At 43.2% G+C, this 18,934-nt stretch overlaps 1 protein-coding gene across 1 annotated transcript; it reads right to left on the bottom strand.

Annotated features, from left to right (window-relative positions):
• Positions 1–1,708: 1,708 nt before the first annotated feature.
• On the bottom strand, positions 1,709–18,874 carry LOC122692673 (zinc finger protein 211-like). Its single transcript, XM_043900478.1, has 3 exons — positions 18,640–18,874; positions 14,447–14,573; positions 1,709–6,071 (listed from the first exon to the last, which is right to left on the bottom strand). Exons 1-3 carry the CDS (start codon positions 18,670–18,672, stop codon positions 4,447–4,449), a joined length of 1,785 nt encoding a protein of 594 aa, XP_043756413.1. The 5' UTR covers positions 18,673–18,874; the 3' UTR covers positions 1,709–4,446.
• Positions 18,875–18,934: the final 60 nt, after the last annotated feature.

Below are 18,934 nucleotides of genomic sequence, written 5' to 3'. Positions count from 1 at the left end.
AAATTTCTTAGCTCCATCCAGTGTTTGTACGGGCTACTCTATTGCTAATGTGGTTAAAGGACAACTTCTGATTTTGTCAGCTTCCATCAGTCTCAGAGGGGCCAAACCTATTGGATCTTTCTGACTTTTAGAGGCAAGATATTCTGCATTGATGACTAAGGCTTATTTATACAGTCACTCAAAGATCATCCCACTTTGGGGCCTTTATAAGAAAAAGTCCTAATCAGTTCACATGGCCAACCATTCAACAGATACTTTTTTTTTGGCTGTGCCACACAGCATGCAGGATCTTCGCTCCTTCAACGAGGGATCTAAATTGGGTACGTGGAGTCTTAACCATTGGACCGTGAGCAAAGTCCCTAACAGGCACTTATTTTGCTGCCTCCTGGAGACTCCTCGGTCGAAGCTCTGCACACACCTCCTATGCTCTGCAGTCTCTGGGCCCATGATGGCAGTAAGCTACCCAGGGTCTTCTGGTACCAAGTGTTGTCTGTTTCAATGTCACGACATGCCATGTGAGCAACAACTGCTGGATGCTTACTCAACCCTCTCATAAAGGAAGGCTTTCACAGGACCTGAACTTGTGACACTCTGTACCCAGTTACCTTATTTTCTCGGTTATTAAAGCAACACAACACCCAGTAAACAGTGCAACAGCAAGGCCTTGATACATGACAGAGCTGTTCCTGGAGCTCTGGTGTTTCCCACTTGCAGAAGAGGTGGCTTTTGTCCTCAGTCTCTTGCCAAAGGTCACAGTACTGGCTACTTGGGCATACACTTGGGATCAATCAGAAGACTCTTGGGAGTCCTTTGGACTGCAAGGAGATCAAACCAGTCAATCCTAAAGGAAATGAACCCTGAATATTCACTGGAAGGATTGATGCTGAAGCTGAAGCTCCAATACTTTGGACATTGGATGCCTAGAGCTGACTCACTGGAAAAGACCCTCATTCTGGCAAAGACTGAAGGCAAGAGGAGAATGGGGGGGTGCAGAGGATGAGATGGTTAGATAGCATCATCAACTCAATGAATATGAATTTGAGCAAACTCTGGGAGATTGTGGAGGACAGAGGAAGCTGGCATGGGGTGGCAAAGAGTGGGAAATGACTTGGTCACTGAACAAGTTAACAATGGGAGATCGCACAATTTACAGTAATGCCACCAGTACATGTATACATGTGATGGAGCTCTCTGGGGGGCTCCATTCAGAAAATTTTGGATACAGTTCCTCAGTTATGTCTGACATACTCTGTCAGATGTTAGATGCAGATGTATTTGGCTTTTCTTAACTGGATTCTACTGTTTGGGCGTCACGATCTGGACTAGTGGGCACATGATCTCTGTCCTTCACAGACAAGCAGCAGGTCCAACACATTCACAGCAACAGAATTTCCCCAGACCTTCCCATGATGCCAGAGCCACACGCCATCCTGATCCTGGTGAGCTTCCTCAACTGTTTTTACTCTCTCTTCTATTTTGACTTTCTGTCGCTATGATTCTAAATCCATGCCAGTGACTGATGGACACTGTGCTACTAGCTTCCTTCACATTTCCCAGCTTCCAGCTCCTTTGTGCATATCAGCAGTGACACTTGTTTCTCTCTTTGCCTTCTGCACCAGAAACAAATGCTTTTCCTACTCTTGTTAAACATCTGTAAGTTTTCTCTCATTTTGGCATTTGGATCAATTACTCATTGTTTTTTTTTTTCTTTTTAAAATTAATTTTTATTCTTTTCTGCTACATCCTGGGGGTAAAATGGTTAAGGAGTATATTCCTGCCTTCTATTGCTAAGAGTGAAAAACTTGTTATATGGTAATTAATTAACCTAATTATGCTTCATTATCTAGTAGGGTGTCCTGGGAAAATGGAAAGAAACATCAAACTGGGAGATACAATTTGTTACCACGTGCTTGTTTACACCACAGGGACAGGATCCGCTTTGTTCCCCCACCAGACACCTCCCGTTCAGGAATGTTTATGAAATGAAGGAAATTCATCTCAGGTAGGCCACTGATTCATAATAGCTGCAAGCCCTGACTGGCATTTTTATTTCTAGTCCCCATGCCCATTATCAGTAGCCAGAGAGGTCATGGCCAAAGTGACATGGCACATGTGGTTAAGCAGCCAAGTGACTATTTCTTTCTCATATAGCAAAATATACTAGCTCCTCATGTGATACTCAAATTTGTCCTGCCTCTCTGTGAAAACAAACTTAACAATCAAGAGCCACACATCCTCCACATGGCTGAACACCCCTGGAGGCAATGTTTCTCTTCCTTCATCATCACAGCACCAGGCACCAGGCAACTAGAGGCCACCCCTATAGCATGAAGTCCAAAGTTATTCAAAGCAAGCAATCCTAAGGTGTTTACCCCTCTCTGCCAGGCCTTTCCCATAGAACCTTAGCAGACAGTGGTCTGAACACTTCCCACTCCTGCCTTATGTCTCATGACTACCCTGATAACCTTCCCATGTGTTTCCAGGATCTGTGAGCATCAATGTTTTCCTGTTGTTGTTTTTTCCTTATAGCCACACCTGACTGATCATCTCATAAATACTACAAATCACTTTTATAGAAACTCCCTTTATTAAATGTCTGGTGGTTTGTACCATCCAGAAAATACAATATTAACAATTCTCTGTGGAAAATTCACCTGTTTATTTTTTAATTTTTAAATTTTTTTATTTTTAATTGCAGTAGATTTACAATATTATGCTAGTTTCAGGTGTACAGCACAGTGATTCAGTATTTTACAGATTATACTCCACCAAATGTTATTATACAATAATAGCTATAATTCTTTATCTGATACAATATAAACCTGTTGCTGTTTTATAAATAGGAGTTTTTAATCTCTTAATCCCATACACATCATTTGTTCTATCACACTTTTGTCTCTCCTTTGATATCCATTAGTTTGTTTTCTACATCTGTGTAGTTGCTAAGTCATGTCTAACTCTTTGAGAACCCATGGACTGTAGCCTACCAGGCTCCCCTGTCCACGGGATTCTCCAGGCAAGAATACTGGAGTGGGTTGCCATTTCCTCTCCAGAGGATCATCCTGACCCAGGATTGAACCCACATCTCCTGCACTGGCAGGCAGGTTCTTTATCAGTGAGCCACCAGTGAAGCCCCTAAACCTGAGTTTGTTTCTGTTTTGCATGTGTATTATTTTGTATTGTTTTAAAATTGCACATAAGAGATATCATACAGTATCATACAAGTCTCTTCTTCACTCCTGGCTGTGCTAAACCCAGTGCAATGCTGTGGGACGGAGGTGCTGGGAACAGAGCATTACTAGGTAGATAATGGGATCATTCATTCACAGGAAAGCCATGAATGTTGCTTTTCAGTGGATAGTCATGACCACTGAGCATGGAGCGCAGTGTATGAGCTGAGGATGGGGGCAGAGGATGATTAGGTCTTCTTTGAGTTCCCAAAGCTGGGTTGGAAGGGAAAGAAGATTACAGTGACCAGACTTCTCTTGTCCTGAAAATAGGCAACCTGACACTGAATCCCGAATATCTGTCCATTGCTGGGAGGTAATAATTAGAAAACACAGCCTCTCTGTGCCTCAAATTCCTCCCTAGAAATAGTCCATTTGCTGCCTGATGACTGCACTTGTGGCCTCCCATGCTGTTACCCACCCCCAACTCCAACGCTAGTGCTGTCCTCATTAGCTGCATTCATAAGTCCCCTTCTCCAGTGTGAACTCTCTGATAACCAAATAGACCTGATCCACTATTAAGATTTCCCACATTCACTGCACTCAAAAGGCCTTTCTCCAGTGTGAATTCTCTGATGATCAAAAAGACTGGACTTATTAATAAAAGACTTCCTGCATTCACTGCATTCATAAGTCCTTTCTCCACTGTGAACTCTGATGATACTGAAGGCCAGAGCTAGCAGTAGATTTCCCACATTCACTGAACTTATAAGGTTTTTCTCAATGGTGAGCTCTCTGATGATACCGAAGGCCACAGCTAGCAGTAAAAGACTTCCTACATTTACTGCACTCATAAGGTTTTTCTCCACTGTGAACTCTCTGGTGATACCGAAGGCTAGAGCTAGCAGTAAAAGATTTCCCACATTCACTGCACTCGTAAGGTTTTTCTCCACTGTGAACTCTCTGATGATACCGAAGGCCATAGCTAGCAGTAAAAGATTTCCCATTCACTGCACTCATAAGGCCTTTTTCCATTGTGAACTCTCTGATGACGAAGAAGGCTCGAACTGCTAGTAAAACATTTTCCACATTCATTGCACTTATAAGGCCTTTCTTCAGTGTGAACTCTCTGATGATTGCGAAGGCTCAACCTAACAATGAAAGATTTCCCACATTCACTGCATTCATGAGGCCTTTCTCCACTGTGAACTCTGATGATACTGAAGGCCAGAGCTAGCAGTAGAAGATTCCCACATTCACTGAACTTATAAGGTTTTTCTCAATGGTGAACTCTCTGATGATACCGAAGGCCATAGCTAGCAGTAAAAGATTTCCCACATTTACTGCATTCATAAGGTTTTTCTCCACTGTGAACTCTCTGGTGATACCGAAGGCTAGAGCTGGCAGTAAAAGATTTCCCACATTCACTGCACTCGTAAGGTTTTTCTCCACTGTGAACTCTCTGATGATACCGAAGGCCATAGCTAGCAGTAAAAGATTTCCCACATTCACTGCACTCATAAGGCCTTTTTCCATTGTGAACTCTCTGATGACGAAGAAGGCTCGAACTGCTAGTAAAACATTTTCCACATTCATTGCACTTATAAGGCCTTTCTTCAGTGTGAACTCTCTGATGATTGCGAAGGCTCAACCTAACAATGAAAGATTTCCCACATTCACTGCATTCATGAGGCCTTTCTCCACTGTGAATTCTCTGATGATACCAAAGGCTAGAGCTGGCAGTAAAAGATTTCCCACATTCACTGCACTCATAAGGCTTTTCTCCAGTGTGGATTTTCCTACTGGAACTGAGTTGCTGCATTTGATTAAAGGATGTCCCAGAGTCACTGCTCTTATTCAGCACTCCCCCGTTGTGAACTTTCTGATGATATCGGATGCCAGCCAGAGTTATAAAAGATTTCCCACATACATTACACGTATAAGGCCTTTCTCCTTGGTGAATTCTCTGATGTCTATGGAAATTGGAGTTGTTGATAAAAGACTTCCCACATTCATTGCACTTATAAGGCCTTTCTCCAGTGTGAATTCTTTGATGTACATAGAAAGAGGATTGATGGGTAAAACATTTTCCACATTGAGTGCATTCATATGGCCTTTCTCCAGTATGAATTCTCTGATGTCCAATGAAACGGTTCTTATAGGTAAAAGATTTATCACATTCCTTGCACTGATAAGGCCTTTCTCCAGTGTGAATTCGCCTATGAATCCTGAGATACTTTCTTTGGCCAAAGGATTTCCCACATTCAGTGCACTCGGAAGACCTTTGTCTAATGTGACCTTTCTGGTGCTGAACATGGTTACTTTTGTGAGTGCCGCCTGTGAACTCACAAGACCGTTCACTAGTGAGGATTCTCTCATCTTGAACAAGTATGTCTGTGCGGCTGGAGGCTTTCTTGCCTTCTCCCCAGCTCTGATGACTTTTTCCACTGTGAAAAACAGTTTCACACTCCTTACTGTTGTTTTGTTGATTCCTGGTGTTTTTTATCTGTGGCTGAACTCCCATGTTGGCCACGAATTCCTTCCCAATCTCACTGTATGGGGAGAGACTTCCTGATGCATGGATTGTGCAGCTCTTCAAAAATGAGAGTTTCCCCTTAACATATTGTAAAAGATTCTCTCTCGTGTGCTGCTTCTGGTGCTGCTGAATGTCTGCAGTGAAACAGAACTGTTTTCCATGTGTCCCACATGAGTATGCTTTCTGTCCACTATTTGTTCCCTGCTCTTCAGTCAAGTGCAAAATGTTTCTCAAGACCAGGATGCATATCTTACAGGGCTGGACATTCTCAGCAGACGAATCTGCCCTGGGAGTCCCAATCTGTGACACTCCTACCGATTTGCTCTGTTCAAAAAGTGTCTCTTCATCCCCAGCTCCAGGCCAAGAACCTGAAAACAATAGTGAAGTCCACATTGAGTTTAGTACAGGGAAATGACACCATCACAACTGTACATCTGACACTTGAAAGAACGAGTCCACAAGACTGTGTTCAGGAAATGGAGTTAGGGTCAGACTGAGGAAGCAGCTGGTCTGTGTTACAGGGCTTTAAGGTCACAGAATAGATGAGGTCTCAGCAAACACAGGATGCAAGGATTGGGTATGGAGAAAGGGTGAAAGGCCTTTTCTATAGTTCACTCTTATCAATAGCTTCTGCCTAGACCACAACAGCTGGTGACCTTTTCTCTGCAGAACTGTACGTCCAGGCCTCAGAAAATCTAACTGGAACAGGTACCTGGTGTTTAAGGAATATTAAGGGATAGTCCCTTGTTTCAGGATATAAACAGTGTCAGAAAAATACTCTGGAGAAAATACTGTGAAGACCAATGAAATAAACAGTTTAGAGAGGTGGTAGGGAATTAATCCCAGGCTGGAGTCAGAATGAAAATGACAAGTAGGGCTTCCCTGGTGGCTCAGTGGGTAAGAATCCACCTGCCAATGGAGGGGACATGGATTTGAGGCTGGGTCTGCAACGATTCCACATGCTGTGAAGCAACTAATACCATGCACAGCTACTGAGCCTGTGTGCTACAACTACTGAAACTTGCAGGCCTAGAGCCCATGCTCTGCAATGAGAGTAGCTACCACAATGAGAAGCCTGCGTACCACAACAAAGAGTAGCCCCCACTTGCCACAACTATAGAAAGCCCTTGCAAAGCAATGAGAATCCAGCCAAAAATAAAATAAATGGATAAATAAATAATGAGAAGTAGAAAAAATTGCAAGTTGGTAGTGTCAAGAATGGAGAGAAGACTATAGAAATGACTTGTGGCCACTGGTAATCACACTAAAAGCACTAGTCAAACAGGATAGGTTCCTGGAATGACTTGAACACAGACCTGACATTAAGCTATACCAGCTGCCATTCAACTTGGCCAGGCTAACTGCAAGTGCTTTGTGCTGAGACCAGAGTCATGTCCATCCTGCGAAGCATGAAGGACTGTCCACTCTCAGTTCAACAACTACATGGAAGGCAAATGATACAACTCTTAATAGAACAGCAGGTCAGGTGAGTAGCCAACACCAGCCCAGAAGAACTCAGCACACAAAAAGGGACAATATTTAAATACTGCAAAAAGAAGCTCTGATGGAACCAGATGAAAGGATGTGCAGCAGATGGAATACAAAATGTTAGGATTCCATCTCCTTGCCTTAACAATAACTGTGCTGACAGAATCCAATAAATGTAGCTCTCGGAACTCGAATCTATTGAAGATCTGCAGTTTCCCAAGTTAAATTTATTTCAGTCAAGTTCAGTTCTTAGCCTCTGGAGCTGCCCATTCCCCAACCCAAAGTCCCATGGCGGGCTACTGTGTACATGTTTCTAGAGCAGACTGCACATGCTTTTTATGAGCCAGCGTGGAAAATAAGGAAGGACCTAGTTAGTCCACCAGATGTCAGTGATCTAATATAGTCTGACTGCTGGCTGCTGCTCCTGAATGAATGTGAGTAATACAGAGGTGGACACTCATTGCTGTAAATGGTACCACCGATACATAAATCTCCTCTCCCTCTGGCTGAAGATTTTAAGAGCCAGTGTCTCACTGCCTCCTCTTCATTTTTCTGTTTTTTCCCTTTTGAGAGTGACACATTTGAGGACTAAGGCAATCAAGAGCAAACACTGGGCTTCCCTGGTGGCTCAGTGATGAAGAGTCCGCCTGTCAATGCAGGAGACACAGGTTCAATCTCCTGTCTGGGAAGATGCCACATGCTGTGGAGCAACTATGTGCATGTGCCACAACTACTGAGCCTGTGCTCTAGAGCCTGGGAGCCGCAACTACTGAGCCCATGTGCTGCAATTACTGAAGGCCACACACCCTTGAGCCTGTGCTCTGCAACAAGAGAAGCCACAGCAATGAGAAGCCCATGCACTACTACAGCGCAGCCCCTGCTCACAACAACTAGAGAAAAGCCTATATATCAATGAAGACCTGGCACAGACAATAAATGAATAATAATAAAAAAAAAAACCCATAAAAGAGAACCACTTATATTGTGGAAATTTAAGTCATGGTGCACCCCCAAGGAAAAGCACACTGACAGGCCTGTCAGTTTACATCTCATATCAATATACAGGAAAGAGACACCCTAAAAACATCAAAAACAAGGAGAACCCCCCACCCAGCAAACCCTGGTTAATGGCAAGCACAGTATCTCCAGACTTACAACCATAAAATGCCAGTGTTCAGTTTTCAACAACAAAAACTCACAAGCAACTCACTCACAAAGAAGTGGTTGTCTTTTATGATTTTTTTTTATTATTCATTTATTGTCTGTGCAGAATAAACGAGAAGACCCACATTGTGGCACATTATAATCAAACTGCTGAAACTCAGAGAATCTCAGAGAATCTTGAAATCAGTGAGAGAAGTGACTCATCACAGACAAAGGGTCCCAAACAGTATCATTAGCAGATTTCTCATGGGAAACCTGGGAAGGCCAGAAGACAGTGGGCTGATACGTTCAGAGATGGCTGAAGGAAAAAAACCTACCAAGATTCCTTCAAAAATGAAGGAGAAATTAGCATATTCCCAGGTAAACAAAAGATGAGGAAGTTCAAGAAATGCTAAAGGGAGTCCTTCAAGTTGAACTGAAAAGACACTAACGAGTAAAATGATACAGACAAAGCTGTATAGAAGCAGAAAAAAAATTTTTTTTGGCCTGCCAGCACGGCTCTCAGTATTTTAGTTCCAGACCATAGATTGAACCCAGGACCATAGCAGTGAGACTGCAGAGTCCTAACCACTGGACCACCAGGGAATTCCCAGAATTTTTTTAATGTTATTGATGGCAAGCTGGTATAAACTAAAATTAATATGCTCTAGCTTTAGGATATTAAATGTAATCCCCATGGTAAATAGCAAAAAAAAAAAGTTTTATAATGTATACAAAGGAAATGAAAAGGGAATTAAGATATTTCACTACAAAAAAAAAATCAACTAAATACAAAAGGAGAAAATAACAAAAAGTAAGAAATGAGAAAGCTTCAAGGCGTATATAGAAAACAAAGAGCAAGACGAAAAAAAAATACCTCTCATCAATAACTGCTTTAAAGTAAATAGATTAACCTCTCAGAGCAAAACACAGACTGGCAGAATAGATTTAAAAAAATGATCTAGCAAACTCCCTGGCAGTCCAGTGGTTAGGATTCTGCACTTTCACTGCTGAGGGCATGGGTTCAATCCCTGGCCACAGAAGGAAGAATTCACAGGCTGTGTGGCACAATCCAAGACAACAACAACAACAACAACTGTATGCTGTTGACAAAACACAAGTTGAAACTGAAATGTAGATAAAGATATTTCATGCAAATAGTAACAAAAAGCACACAGGAGTAGCTATAAATCATACCAAACAAAGAATTTAAATCTAAAAAGACTATGAAGGACATTTATTTTGAGAAGATTCAATGTAACATGAGGCAATAAGTATAAATATTCACACACTCAATAGTAGATCACTGAAATACATGACGCAAAAACTAACAATCAAAAGGAGAAACAGACAGTTCTACACTAATATCTGGAAACTTCAATACTCTATTCTCAGTAATGGATAGGAACAATAAATTTAATTAGATAAAGTTTATACCAACTAGCCTCTCTAACCACAACAGAATGAAGATCCATAACATAACATGGAAAACTGAAATATCTACACATTTCTGGAAATAAATAGGTTCAAGAAAATAATCACAAGGGAAATCAGAGAATATTTAATAGACTAATGAGAACAAAACACCACATACTAAAACTACAGGATGCAGCAAAGGCCGTACTAAGGAGAACATTTACAGCAAAAAATGCTTGTATTAAAAAAAGAAATATCGGGAGGGAGGTGGGAGGGGGGATCATCCATGGCTGATTCATGTCAATGTATGACAAAAAACACCACAATATTATAAGGTAATTAACCTCCAACTAATAAAAATAAATGAATATATATATATATATAAATCATAATCTATCTTGAGAACTTGATAAACTACCAAAAAAAAAAAACCACCAAATTAAAGAGACAAAGCATTCTGAAAAAGGAAATGATAAAGATCAGACAAATAAAATAGCCAGAACATTCTGTTCTTCTTAATAAGGTTAACTGACAAGAAAAGAAAGTGAAAGAAAGTGAAGTCGCTCGGTCATGTCCGACTCTTTGTGACCCTGTGGACTGTAGCCTACCAGGCTCCTCCATCCATGGGATTCTCCAGGCAAGAATACTGGAGTGGGTTGCCACTTCCTTCTCCAGGGGATCTTCCTGACCCAGGTTTCAAACCTGGGTCTCCTGCATTGGAGGCAGACGCTTTAACCTCTGAGTCACCAGGGAAGCTCAACTGACAAGAAAAACAAGTGCTCAATTCCAGCCCTCTCTACACATTGCTGTCCCACCTAATGGAAGGAAAATAAATTGAAAGTAACTTGTGAAGTTCATAGTCCAGACACACAAGCTCATTAAAAGACTGATAAGTAAACATGCTATGAATGCTTCCAGTACTGTGCAGGCTTCCCTTCTCCACATCTTACCAACACATGAATAAAGGCCTATTTATAGCGGTTCCTTTTACCCCATACATCATGCCAGTTATCAAGAAAAAATTACACAGCATACTAAATGGTGAAAAGCAATATGAACAAAGGAAACTTCAAAACCAGAATCAGCTATCACAAGGATGTTGTAATTACCAGACTGGAAATACAAAACAAGTATGATATATATGCTGATTAATGTTTGGTAGAGTTGGGAGTTTATGATGGACAGGAAGTCTGGCCGCATGCTGCAGTCCACAGGGTCGCAAAGAGTTGGACATTTGAGAAATGGAAATTCAAAGAAAGAACTCAAAATTCTAGAAGTCAAAAGACTATAAAAGACATGAAGAATGAATATGATGGGCTTATTGATACACTGGACACAGCTGAGGAAAGAATCTCTGTGCTTGATGTTCTCTTTGTAGAAACTTCCAAAACTGAAAAGCAAAGAGAAAAACAAAAGAAAGAAATGCAAATCAAAACTACAATGAGGTACCACCTCACACCAGGCAGAATGGTCATTTATTAAGAAGTCTACAGGGGCTTCCCTGGTGGTCCAATGGCTAAGACTCCATGCTCCCTTGCTTACCAAAAAAAAAAAAAAAAACAAGAAACCTTCATGCTCCCAATGCAGGGGGCCCAGATTCCATCCCTGGTCAGGGAATTAAGATTCCACAAGCTCCAGATAAGAGTTTGCATGTAGCACCTAAAAGTTCCCGGGTATCCCAACTAAGACCCAGAATAGCCAAATAAATACTTACATACACACATATTAAAAACAAAAGTCTACAAATAACAAATGCTGTTGGTGTAGCCATTATGAAAAACAGTATAGATGTTTCTCAAGAAGTTAAAAGTAATGTTGCCATTATGATCCATCAATCTAATTCCTGGGCATATATCTGGCCAAAAACTATAATTCAAAAAGAGATAGACTCGTATGTTCACAGCAGTCTAGTCAGGCTCATGAAGATAAAAACAGAGAACACAAATTAATAACATAAAAAATTCAAAGTAAAACATAACTGTAGATACCATGGAGAGTAAAAGAATAATAATGAAAAATACAAGCAATCTCTAACCCCATGAATTTGATCACCTAGATGCAAGGGATCAATTCCCTGAAAGACAGTCTACCAAAACCCACACAACAGATAATCTGAATAGGTCCGTGTCAATTAAAGAAAATGAATTAAAAAAAAAAAAAATGAATCAAGGGGCCTCACTGGGGTTCCAATGGTTAAGCTCTGTGCTTCCACTGCATGGGGCATGCATTCAATTCCTGGTCAGGGCCTAAGATCCTCCATGCTATGCATTGTGGCCAAAAAGAAAAAAATGAATCAATAATTAATAACCTCCCAAAAGAGAATCTAACTGGCTCAGAGTGTTTCACTGCTGAATTCTTCCAAACATGTAATGAGAGAATGTATTATACAATTATCTACAATCTCTTTCAGAAGACAGAAACAAAGGGATACCTCCCAACTCATTCTGTGAGGCCAGTATTACTTTAATACCAAACCAAAAACATTAAAATAAAACTATAGAATAATATCTCTCATAGACATACACACAAAAAATTTAACAACTTTTAAAAATCGACTAAAACACTGTATAACTTCACACCGCCTTCTCTTATTTTCTGCCCATTGACAAACCTCTCCCCATATTTTGCAAAGACAAAATTCACAGCAAAAGTCCACATTATGTCAGCTTTCTCATATTGAGAGCTCTGCTATGCCACTGTCGAATTTTTCCCAAGATTTTTTTTCTTCCCCTCTCAAACTCTGCTTCCTTGGACAGATTTGGCAATAGCTTTGTAAGTGATGTGGACATAATCGCCTACAATAATGAAAAACCTACCAGGAATTTTTTTATTTTTCATTTCCCCTTAGGCATACCTAGTCTTTTTTTCTCCCAGGCAGATCATTCTGAGTGTGCGAGTGTGTGTGCACATGTTACAAAGACAACTACCATGTTAATAAAATATTCAATTTGAAACCCAAAAAAAAAAAAAAAAAAGAATTATATACCATGATCAACTGAGCAAGTGAAACTGGTTTAACATTTGAAAGTCAGTTAACATAATACTTATCAATACTTAAAAACACAATCTCATCAATTGATGCAGAAAAAGGACTTTACAAAATCCAACCTGCATTTATGATATATTAAAAAAAATACATCTACTAGTAAACTTAGAGGAAAAACTTCAAACTGATAACCTCAATAAAACCCTCTAGCTATCATTATGCTTATTAGAGAAAAATTAGCTTTCCCACTAAGATGAATAAGAAGGAAGGGTGTTCTCTCTTACCACTCCTTTTCAAATTTTTATTGGAAGACAACTAATACAATGAGATGAGGAGTTTATACAAAAGGTATATTGATTGGTATCAAGTTATGTAAGTTCTTATATTTTGGAATATTTACCCTTTAAATATATGGCTTGCAAATATTTTCTCCCATTAGGTAGGTTATCCTTTGATTTTGTTGATAGTTTCTTTTGCTGTTTAGAAGCTTTTTAGTTTAATTAGGAAAAGGTGTACTGATTGGGAAGGAAGGAAAATTGTCTTCACTCTCAGATGACATGATCAGGTACATCAAAAACCCCCAATATAGACATCCTGCCAAAAATATCCTAGAACTAAGAAGTAATTACAGGCCATTTTCCCCTTCTGAGATGGCCCACATTCTGAGTGTATCTCTAAATAAGCCTGCTTTCACTAAAGAACAACAAAGTTTTCAGGATACAAAGTTACACTATAAAAACCAATCACTGACCTACATACCAGCCCCACAAAAAACTGAAATTTGAGGCTAAAAACTCAATACCATGTACGTGAGTACAAAAAAAGAGAGAAAGAAAGTGATATTTAGTTATAAATCTACCAAGATACGTACAAAGGGCAAAAGCTTCAAAATGTTGAATTTGGGCATGATTTCTTGTCTATGACAACAAAAGCACAAGCAACAAAATAATAAACGAGATACTGGACCTCAAAAAAATGAACTTTTTTTTTTGTTTCATACCTTTAACTTAATGTCATCTGTCAATTATACCTCAAGAAAGGTATAGGGGAAAAGGAAAAAACTGACCTATTGTACATCACAGGGAACTATAATCATAGTAAAAAGGCAACCACAGAGTACAACAAGGAATTTATATCTAGAATATATGGAGGAAGTCTAGAACTCAACAACTAAAAAACCAAACTGATGAAAAAAAAATGGGAAAGGGACCTGAATAGATATTTTTAAAAGATATACACAGGAATTCCCTGACATTAGAGTGGTTGAGACTCTACACATTCACAATCATAGGCCCAGGTTCAATCCCTGGTCGGAGAACTGAGATCCCATAAGTTAATGTGGCTTGAACAACAACAACAAAAAAGATATACAAATGGCCAATAAGCAGACCATAATGGAAATGCAATGGAAATGATAAAGATATACCACTACATATCCATTAGATGGTAATCATCAGAAGACAGAAAATAAAGCTGCAGGCATGTATGTAGGGAAACTGGAACCTTGGAAAAGGTTGTGGGAAGAATAGCTCACCATCTGTTTAGCAGTGCCCATGTCAGTGACAACACTCTTCTGTACAGACAGGCACAAATAAATGTCAGATACATGGTGACCATGGTCCACATGTAAGAAAGACAGAGCTGTCCCTGGGGAAAAGAAGAAAGGCAGAGTCTAGCTCAGGAGGATAGAGGAGGGAGTGCGCGCCTTACCCAGCATGCATACAAGTGCAAAGTTCTCCAACATGACATCAAGGTACAGTTGTATCTGAGCCTCATCAAGAAGACACCATTCTTCCTGGGAGAAGTACACAGCTACATCCTCAAAGGTCACACGGCTCTGGTATAATAGGGACAAATAAAATCATGAACAGTCTTACACCTTCCATCTTCTCACTCATCTCCCCTACTGTCCAACCTGATGGATTCTCCTGATACCTGGGAAAGAAAAGCTCCCTCCCGTGATCTGAACTTCCTGTTGCCTCTGGAACACACAGGCATTTAATTTCAAGTTGAAATTCTGCTCTTCCCTGTTGTTTATTCCCACCAGAAAAAAAAGACCCGCACTTACCTTAACCAGCTTAGCCTCACCTCAAAGCACTATGATATACTGGTATGGGTTTCACTGTTCCATACTTCCTCCATAGAACCAGTGTGCACTCACTACCTCAGGCACAGGGTTGCCAAGGTCCCCAAACCGAAGTGTTGGGAGAATGGCAGGTTAAGAGCCCCAAGACCCTCCTCAAATACAGAAAATGTGTGCGTGAGAGTGTGAACAAGTAAGGGACTGGGACAACCTCCATTTACTAAATGTTCTTCTGCAGCTGTGGGAATCTGTGGGAACATGCAGACCACAGAGGAAAGTGACCAGGGCAGTGCTCCAGAGGCTCAGGACTTGCCAGGGCAGCTGCCTGGTACCATAGCCAGATAACCTCAGGCTGACTGGCTAACATCTCCTGTGTGACTCCATCCTCAGTACTACCTTTTATCAGCTGTGAGCTTTGAGAAGCCACACTTTCCATTGCTCAAGTCCTCATCAACAGCTACAGACTTTTCTTCCACTGAACAGGCCTTGGAGAATTTTTAAAAGCCCAGATATCATGTGCTTCCTTTACTCAAAACTCTCCAGCACTCCCAGCACTCTAAGAAGAAAGGTACAACCTCTCATCTGCCACTCCAGATGCAGCCTGGCCTCGAACTTTGTTTTTTGAAGAAACAGGATGGACTCCAGGTTCCCCAATGTTCCTGGTTCAGTTGCATCTCCAAGCCTCACCCACACCACATTACATCTGTGGTCAGAAAGAGGGACACCACCCCTGAAGACCTCACTGCACTGGGCCAGGCTCATGAGATAAAGTATGAAAAATGGGACATTTCCTGCCATATCGGTAAACAAAAAAGATGTCACAGTGATCAGCGATTGCAGCCCTCTAGTGTCAGCCAGTGAGCCCTAAGGGAATTCAGGAAGAATACCTGCCATTTAGCAAACTAGTCACTCCTATGCTGAGTCCCGAGAAACTCAGGATATGAAAACACAGGATACTTGCCTCAGCTAGCCGAGGTGCATATCAAAGGAGTTGTGGAGCCCTATACTGAGATGATAGGACAATATCTCCAAAATTAGTGAAGCTCGAAGGCCACCATTGTCATGTTTGTTATGAGCCGTCCTGTTCCTAACTAGCCAGCTCCAGCCTCCATGTGACATAACATACAGAATCCTGACTAATGACCTAACATACCCCTCTCCACAGGAATTTTCTTTTCATTGAGGTTATAAACAGTCCACAAGCCCTTGAGCCACCCGCTGCCCTGACAGTCTCCTGGCGGCTCTCCCTGGTCAGTTAGGAAGTCCACCCTCTGTCTCTGCAGTGCCCCTCTCTACCTCTCCCCTTTGTTCTCAATAAATTCGCTCTAGTCTAAAATGCTTTGTGTCTGGAAATTCTTTTTCAACTAGAGCTCAGATTGCCAAGACAGAAATTATTTCAGTGAGCCCAGACTCTCACATTTTTCCATACACAGAAAAGTGCTTAATTCTTTAACTTGGGTTATCTGACTTTCCTTAACAATAATCTTTTGATGTTCAAACACCTGCCCTTTGTTGCAAAACTTATATATAAGCTGGCTTTGTTAGGGGAAGAACACTGAAACTGCCTGCCCTGGCCAGGTACCATAGTAACTATTTGCATTAGCTGTTTTACAACAAGAGGTCCTGGTAAGGAACACTGGAACCAATAAGCCACCACCAACAGGGAGAGTTCAGGAAATGTAAAAAAGTGACACCAGGTGTCCAACCACCTCCCAGAATCCTCCTCACTGGCATCCATCTTGGCTGAACAAGGTTTGCACCACCAGGAAGGAGTCAGAATGATTGGATAAAGACAACCAAAGCTAATCCCCTCACCACAGAACTCCAGACTGCAATGCACATTGCAGAGCAGTTCCCCTGGGTTCCCTTACCCTATTGCTCTCTGACCCAGAGTTCCTTCCCAATAAAATCTCTTGCTTTGCCAGCACAAGTGTCTCCTCGAACAATCCACTTCCCAGTGTTAGACAGAGCCCACTTTCAGGCCCTGGAGGGAGTCCCCCTTCCTCTCCCAGGGTTCCTTGAGATATTTCTTGGGCTGGAAGTTCTAAAAATCCCCACGGAATAAAACATAACTCAACTTCTGAGTTGTACTTTTTTTTTAATTCTGAGAGACTAGACCAGCCAATATTTGTGAAGTGCTGAGAATGGGCCTGCTACAGCAGAGCAAAGTGAATATCGGTTTTTATTCTACTCCTGACAATTCTCCACCCTGGGGACTCCGAGGCTCCCAGGCTCCTTCCCCAGCAGCGCCCCTCCCAGTCTCCCTATACAAGCCTCCTTGCAGTCACCAGCTCCTAGCTTCCACTGGCAGGAACTGCTCTCTCCAGGGTCTTTCTCCCTCCTCCCCTTCCCTCTTCCTGGTTCCTACAGATGAGATTGGTGGAGAGAGCAGCGGCTGTGTGTGGTAGGAATAGGAAGCCAGGCAGCCAGTCCCCAGTCTCAGCTGCCTGCCTGGGGAGATGCCAGGCTTGATGTGCTTGGGGGACCACCCCTGTCTGCCCTGGGAATCAGGGCTTTCCCAAGGGCAAGGGCAGGGAAGTGCTGTAAGGTGAATTCTCGGTCAGCTACTTTCTGGTGCAAATATTTGTAGGGAGATGAGAAGAGACAGGCTTCTCCACTCCTCTGAAGATACAAACATATCTAGAATACTGGAGTGGGTAGCTGTTCCCTTCTCCAGGGGATCTTCCTGACCCAGGGATCGAACAGGGGTCTCCCACATTGCAGGCATATTCTTTATATTCTGAGTCACCGGGGAAGCCTATATATATATACACACACATATACATATACATACATATATATTTTTTTCCTCTCAAGGCCCATAGCTCCGCCTCACCCAATTTTGTAGTTTTTTGTAATTTTTCCCAAAGAAGAGAGAACCGTTATTCCTCCAAAGGACCGCCTTCTCTCGAACCCCGGCTCATCCTGTAGTCGCAGCTCTCCAACACAGGAGGATTCATTTCCCCAGAGTCCACTCGGCGATCAGCGGGTTCCCAGGTGAATTGAAATCCAGAACTATTCTCATCTGGCCGCCCTGGGAGTTGGTTGCAGCGCTCTCGGTACAACCTGTTCCTCCATCCTCTGCCTTCCCCTTCCAGGCTGCGCCCAGCTCAGCTCCTCCCGCCCTCGCTCGGGGGCCCCAGCTGCGCCCTCGGGAAGACACCCGCGGTCTCGGTGCCCCGAAGGGAGGGCGGGAGGAGGAGGGGAGGGCGGGAGGGAGGCGGGGAGCCGCGCGGGGTGGAGGCCGGGCCTGCGGCTGAAGGTTGCCTCGGCTGGAAGGCGGCTTTTGGCTGCCAGAACCGAGCGAGGCAGAGCGCAGGGCAGCGGCTTCTTGACGTCAGGACCCAGCGAGGGGACCGCGCCAGCCACCCAGCCCGCCCCACAGCGGGGCCGGCCGCCGGCGGGAGAGGAGTCCGGCGCGGGGCGCCCTGCGGGTGAGGGGGGCGCGGGAACCGGTCCGCAGGGGCGCAGCATGCCCTCCACCCCCGGGTCATGGAGATCGCTCTGGTGCCCCTGGAGAACGGCGGTGCCATGACCGTCTGATGGGGAGAGGAGGCCCGGACCACGGCGGGTCAGCTCCGCTGCTCGGCGACGGCCGCACTCAGCGATGGACTCAAGCGGCCGGCGCCCAGGAGGCGCAGCGGCGCGGAGAGGAGCGAAGACCCGGGAGGCCGGCCGTCGCCACCACCGCGCCAGGAGCTGCCCTGAGTTGTACTTTTTTTAAGGCCACAAACAACATGAGCGGGAAGCTGCTCACCTGGGGAGTTCACATTCTGGTGGGGAAACGGGCAGCGGAGAACCCGGAACTCACTGCACTTACCTGACCGGGGTCCTTCAGGGCAGGCACCGCCATCAGAGCTTCTTTCCACAGAGTGGTGCAGGGACCGTCCACTGGTCAGGTCGGACTTGGCGCGGACACAACCTGCAGGCGGCAGTGTCCCCAGCTCTTACGCCGTCCCCTATGACGCCCCTTGCGCTCTCTCGGCTTGTAACAGACCTCGCAACACCGCACGCTCAGACCTTCCGTCCAGCTCCACCAACTTGAGAGCAATCAAAATGTCCGCCAGGAAGACACCGGGAGCCCCTCCCCGGAAACGCTCCCTTTCTGTATTTTC

Source organism: Cervus elaphus, chromosome 4 (genome assembly GCF_910594005.1).
Source record: "Cervus elaphus chromosome 4, mCerEla1.1, whole genome shotgun sequence".
Lineage (NCBI taxonomy): Eukaryota > Metazoa > Chordata > Mammalia > Artiodactyla > Cervidae > Cervus > Cervus elaphus.
This window is presented reverse-complemented; position numbering and strand designations above follow the sequence as displayed.

Coding starts and splice junctions, on each gene's coding strand:
- LOC122692673 (XM_043900478.1), bottom strand. CDS start 18,672: ATGGCGGTGCCTGCCCTGAAGGACCCCGGTCAG. Junction 14,574..18,639: donor CCCTGAAGGACCCCGGTCAG/GTAAGTGCAGTG, acceptor CTATTATACCAG/AGCCGTGTGACCTTTGAGGA. Junction 6,072..14,446: donor TGCACTTGTATGCATGCTGG/GTAAGGCGCGCA, acceptor TATTGTTTTCAG/GTTCTTGGCCTGGAGCTGGG.